The sequence below is a fragment of the Sceloporus undulatus genome, chromosome 7 (assembly GCF_019175285.1).
Source record: "Sceloporus undulatus isolate JIND9_A2432 ecotype Alabama chromosome 7, SceUnd_v1.1, whole genome shotgun sequence".
Taxonomy (NCBI): domain Eukaryota; kingdom Metazoa; phylum Chordata; class Lepidosauria; order Squamata; family Phrynosomatidae; genus Sceloporus; species Sceloporus undulatus.
The window spans coordinates 12,857,693-12,863,719 of record NC_056528.1 but is presented as its reverse complement, the minus strand read 5'-3'; the positions used below and the strand labels follow the sequence as shown (position 1 = coordinate 12,863,719).

General features: G+C 45.0%; 1 protein-coding gene and 1 long non-coding RNA gene across 3 annotated transcripts in view; one reads left to right on the top strand and one right to left on the bottom strand.

The window, feature by feature from the left end:
• Positions 1 to 710: 710 nt before the first annotated feature.
• NEK6 (NIMA related kinase 6) overlaps positions 711 to 6,027 on the bottom strand; it is a 56,247-nt gene continuing 50,930 nt past the window's right edge. For both annotated transcript variants that reach the window (XM_042478428.1, XM_042478427.1), the window contains exons 9-10: positions 5,692 to 5,805; positions 711 to 2,714 (exon numbers count right to left, since the gene is read on the bottom strand). In XM_042478428.1, coding sequence (XP_042334362.1) covers positions 2,604 to 2,714; positions 5,692 to 5,805 — 225 coding nt within the window. In that variant the 3' untranslated portion in view covers positions 711 to 2,603. The remainder of the gene's footprint in view (positions 2,715 to 5,691; positions 5,806 to 6,027) is intronic.
• Positions 2,978 to 5,959, top strand: LOC121936307. Its single transcript, XR_006104948.1, has 3 exons — positions 2,978 to 3,921; positions 4,300 to 4,732; positions 5,531 to 5,959. It is a non-coding gene; the product is annotated as an uncharacterized LOC121936307 (long non-coding RNA).

The window sequence follows — 6,027 nt, the reverse complement described above, 5'->3', positions numbered from 1 at the left end:
GCATTACAGTGGTACCCCGGGATACGAAATGACCGCGTTACGAAATTTCCGGGATACGAAAAAATTAGATAGGAAAAAACTGTTCCGGGTTACATTTTTTTTTTTGGCTTACAAAACATTTTTTGGCGCTTTTTCGCACGAAATCGCGGCTTTCCAGCGCTAGCGGCTATGGCTTTTTCGGGTTGCGAAATCTTTCGGGTTACGAACGGCGCCGCGGAACGAATTCAATTCGTAACCCGGGGTACCACTGTACTAGTATTACGGGCATATTCTTACATTTCTTAAGATGACCTGTCCCAAGTCCTCTCATGCAGATGGCAGGAAGGATGGAAATTACTGAAGATTTGGAAGGCAGGTATTACCAAATGTGGCATTAGGGGGAAAAGGAGGATCATCCTGTTGGCATGAGAAAGTAAGCACGATGGGGAGATTTTATGTAGCTATTAGTAACCCTGACTATAATGGCCTACAGGTCCAGCTTATTCTAGATGTATTTGAGGGACCAGGTGAGAGGAGACAGCTGGTTCCAAGAGCATCTTTTCAAGTAAGATGGGCAGAATGCTAAGTACTGCCTGATTATTTCTGTTACTTTACTCTTGCAACCCTTGTGCCATTAAATGCACGCACAACATCCAAGCCTTCAGTTTTACAGATCAGCCATTTCAACCCGAACCAGTTGCAAACTATGTGAAGAACAATAGGGCCCCGTCTTTCTTTTTACAAAGGAAACTTTATTTTGTAAATCATTTAAATCTTATCTAAAAACGCAGAGTTGCAAAAAAAGAATTCTTTGGAAATACATTTACCTAAGCACTAAGTAGACATTACAGAGCAAGCCAGAGACCAGATTTAGCAGATCTACCTGAATTTCAAAGCTTCCCAAAAGCCAGGGAGAGACCAAGTCAACGTAGTGCCCACTGCTCCACCCAAAACTGTAGCTCAAAGGAAGCCTGAAGGAGACTTACTCTGTACTTGCTTTTAAAGAAGAAGGACATACACACCCCCAGAAAAGTTTGTAAGCAGTCGAACAAGAACTGTAGAAGACCCATTGCTGTCTTCACAATAAAGCTGAAATTTACTGACTCCGATGAGTTTTAAAGGCTGGACTTCCCTGTTGGGTATATATGGCCAGCACCTTTCACAGCAACTAAACATTGATATTAACACTCCAGATGACTGATTGTCAAAATCGTATAGTAGAAGGCAATAAGTGAATAGTGAGCTATACAGAAAATGCACTGAAAAAGATGGACATCCTGTACTTCCAGGAAAGGGAGAACAAAACTGCTTTGAAAACCTAGAGGCTGCGTTTCAGACCATGAGGATCTGGTCATACGCATCCCCCGTTGCGTCCTTCAGAAACACTGTCCTGACTGAGCACCGTTCCTCCCAAAGAGGCAGATGCCAAGAGAAATCTGGCTTCTCGCTGCTTTTACAAAGTGATGCCTTTCAATGGCCAAATGGAAATCAAAATCACTTGAGTCGATCCACTGATTTGGCCGACTCCAAATGAAAAACTTAGAAGTCTTAGCTAAGTCTTAACTATCTCCTTCAAATCAGCTTGTTTAAAATATTCACATTCACAAATGAGTGTTCACAGTAAATAAGTGCGGATGATCATTTTGAGTGTCTTGCTGTATTTTCACGGTCAGTCTAATACCCTTACTTTTTATGTTGAAAACACTGTTTGGAAGTGGCTGGAGTAGCACTGGTTTTGCACAGAAAGGTTGTCTTTCCAATCCCAGGCGTCTGCTGGCAGTAACACTGGTCATGTAAGAATGGCTATGGAGATTCCTGTAGCTTCTGCGCCAGCGCTGGCCCAGAAGCTGACAAAAAAGAGCTTTGGTTTGAGGTCTGCACTGGAGCCCTCATACTGACATCCCAGACAGCAGCCATACTGACAAATGCATTGCAAAATAAGTCATTCTAAAGTTGATTTTCTTTTTGTTAAAAAACACAAAACTTCAAACATGTTCCCCCTCTTTACCCCGTTCTGGCAAAGGAGGGAAATATAAAACTCCAGGCTGGATGTTTGTTTTCCTTACAAAATAAATGAACTAAGAAACTGAACTTGCTAATTAATAACCATTGGCAGAAGAGGCAAAGTAGCAGTTATACAAATTACACCAAAACAAAATAATAATAATAATAATCTACGGTAATTCTTACATTAGTATAAAGTGATTTCACCAAAGGAATTATTTCAATATTTCACATTAGTTAAGATACACAAGGGGTGTGTCAAATACACCAATGAGAAACCCTTGCTATTCTAGCCTAACCTAGATTACACACAACAGTTTTAAGAAAAGGATCTGTTTTTATGCTTTGTTTTTTAAGTAATCTATATCTGTAACATATTGGCTTTTTTTAAACAAGAGCCGCACACTTGCAGCAGCGTCTCACAGCCTTCACTGAGAGAGCGGATCCACTCTGTGAGCGCCCTGCAAATGGCCGGCAGAAATCATGAAGCGTCTTCCTAGGAAGGCTCGACTCTCCCGCTTTTGAGTTTGGCGAGGCACCTCTTGGTTTCGTCTGAGACAGAAGGTTCAAGTAAGACTAAGCTGGGGTCGCTTGTTTTTTGGAGCGCGCCGGCCGACGCTTCAAGTGCTGGAGGTCCAGACGTGCATCTGTTTTGCTAGCTGGTGCACGTAACCGATGTCGGGTCTCTGGTCAGGATCCGGGTATATGCACATGCTGACCAGCTCTCGCAACTGCAAGCAGAGAAAGAGAGAGAAATGAAACAGTGCAATAAAAGGTGCACACATGGACACAGGTTACTGGGAATACTACAATTGAACATGCTACTGTGATGTGGGGAGTCAGCTTTTCAGAGGCAAGACTCCCACATTCACCACCCATCACTAGCCTATTTCAGAAGAAGAGATTCCATCTCAACATTAGGAAGATCTTCCTGACAGTAAGAGCTGTTTGACATTGGAAGGCACTCCTCAAAGTGTGGTGGACTTTTCTTCTTTGGAGGTTTTTTAAACAGAGGCTGGATGGCCATCTGTTGAGAGCGCTTTGTGTATTCCTCCATGGCAGAATGGGGTTAGACTGGATGGCCCTTGAGGTCTCTTCCAACTCTGGGATTCTGTTGTTCAAGCTCACTTCTGCCAATTCACTTTCCCTGTTTTGTCCAAGGGGTCTGACACTTTCGCAGTAGGTAAATGTTTCCCAAGAACACAAGATCTAAATCTTCCAGAGTCAAACCCTGGTTCGCAATACTGACAATTCTGTGACCAGAAAATAAGGCAAGGCTTTGGCTCAAAAGAAAGCGGAGCTGTAACCCACTAGAGCTCCTTGCAAAACATGAGAGTTAAGATTGTAGGTACAAGTGGAAGGGTTGGGGTAAGAGGCCGTTTGGGTTAAACGCACCTTAAAAATAAGCTTGGAATTCCCATATGGCTGGAATTTTTCAGAAACGAGAGTGACACCGTTTAGCTTTCAAATGAAACCAACATAGTTAATTTGGAAATTTGTGGCTTCGGTGCCAAAGAGAAAAGCCTGCCAAGAAAGGTCCAGCACAGCCTTTCCTAACCTGTCCTCCAGGTCATGCTGGGGATGATGAAAGCTGTAATCCAGTATCTCTCTCTCTCTCAGGTTGGCCTACAGAAAATCTGACTGGGCCAGTTGTGGTTGTGGTGGTTACAGACTGGGAAATGAGTCTCTCTCTTTCAGGAGCCTCCTTTGGGGTTTCCAAAGGCAAGCCTGCCCTGGACCTGACCCCCTTTCTTGCACCCGGACTCCCTGCATAATAAAGGAGGCATCGAAAGGGCTCTTTTCATTCCACACTTGAAAGGCCGGCGTTTTTAATTGCAGGGCCCCTGGAAGCAGCTTCTCCACCCGTGGCACCCAGAGAAACAGCCGTGAGCCTCTGATCTTCTTCTCCCGGCAGCAACAGAGGCAATTATTTTCATGGTAATTAAAAAGCACGACTGTCCCACTATCAGACCCCCCCCCCCCCAATACCAGACAAGGCTCCTTGCAGGAGTAAGGAGAAGGGTAGTGTCCTGTCTTCAGGGTTGCGAAGGAGTGCAGAGCATCTCCTGAGCTTTGGCAGGAGCGATGGGCTTCTAGGCTACCAAAAGAGGTGGCTCAAAGGCATCCCCAAAGAAACCTAAGGAAGGGAAATATTGCTGGTATGGAAGCACTTCTGGGTGAAATAAAGTTACCCCACAACAGAGGCCATTGGTTTGGTCAAACTCTGGCTCTCCTGCCAGACAAGGCCACAAACCCTTGGCTGATGCCCTCAGATGTTCCTTCCACCGGGTAATCTTCTGTCTTCTGTCCTTCAAGGGCCAAAGCAACTCCACAGCAAAGGTACCTCTTTCCTGACCAGTCCAGACTGGTCCAGACACACTTGACGTGTGTGCCTTACTGCCTACAAGTACTGGTTGCAGAAGTGCTCCATCCAGCAAGATGTGCACCACCTGGAACCAGGTTCTCTGGGACCTTCCACTTCCAAGCTCTCCGCCATCCTTCTCACCCTGAATGGTAGCACTAGACTGCACAGTCTCTTTAGCGCTGCCAGAGGGAGGCAAACCGACAGCAATTGGAGAGGCAGGAAACACATCTGTCAACCTGCTCTAATGCCTGCTGCCGGAAGGCAGATTCCAGAGAGCTGGAAGAGCAGCAGGGCCAAGCAAAGCACACACATTCCCAGCCTGGCTTTGCCATAGGACCAGCCTTGCAAGAAGAGGAATTCGGCTCCAGTTGGACAAGTCACCAGGTAAGCCCAATGGCACGTATGAGAGAAGTCACACAGGACAGCTGCATTTTGAGGTTTAGAAATCTTGGGGAAAATCACATAGTTTTCAAAGACATGGCTTCTTTCAAGGAGAAAATGAACAAAGGATTACATCCCTGATAGCAGTGGGCAACTGTGTGGGAGCCAGATCCCTCCTGAAAGCAAATATCCCCCAAATACCTCCATCTTCCTCTGCAGTGGCTCTCAAGCAATGAAGAGATATACAGTGGTGCCTCGGGTTACGAAATTAATTCGTTCCGCCATTCCTTTCGTAACCCGAAAATTTCGTAACCCGAAAAGGCTTTCCGTTAGCACTGGAAAGCCTATAGCTGCACTTTGCAGCATTTGAATTTCGCGCCGAAATGAATTTCGTAACCCGAAAAATATTTCGTAACCCGAAACAGTTTTTGCCAATCCAACTTTTTCGTATCCCAGAAATTTCGTAACCCGATCATCTCGTATCCCGAGGTACCACTGTATTATCACATCACTACCTGTAACCTTTTTTTAGAGGGATTGCAAAGGACAACAGGTATTTGCGAGTGATATGGGGTTCTGGGTTGTTTGTAAGGAGTGGCAGTACTTCTACATGTTTGGGGGGATTTCTGTGTGGTCTGAAGCAAAAACCAGCCCAAAAAACTGCACCACAATGCTCAAGGACCACAAAAGTGAGGTTCAGGGGTCACAATCTGCCCAACCACTGAAACAGAAATTGGACAATGGAAATTCCAACATGCATTGGCTCTGTGTCACAGTCAGCTCTTCTCTGGCATTACTCAGGTGCTTCAAAGGCCATTGCAGCAACAGGAGGAGGCTACAAATCCATCCAAGCGCCTTCTGGGAGGAGCTGAAGTCCAACAGGTGAGAAGGCCGGCCGGCCTGAAGGTTGTGGGAAGCCACACCGATTCATTAGTGCTCAGCCCTGCCTGCAAGCCACTCACCTTTTCCGAATAATGTTCGGCTGGAAGAGGTGGGTAATCACATTGCTCTATCTTTTGGCAGAGGGAAAATAGGTTCATTTTATCGCCGTAGAAGGGACTCTGAAGAGCAGCCATCTGTTAAGAAAAAAACAAGAAGGGAATGAGGCAGGAGAATGTTCCCGGACTTTTAATCAAAACCTCACTTGGATCAGCAGCTATGGGACATAATGTTGTGAATGTGGATATTTTAATGTGTTGTGGGCCGCTTTGATTGTCTAGTCACAGAAAAGTGGGATAAAAATAAAAGTTATTATTATTATTATTATTATTATTATTATTATTATTATTATTATTATT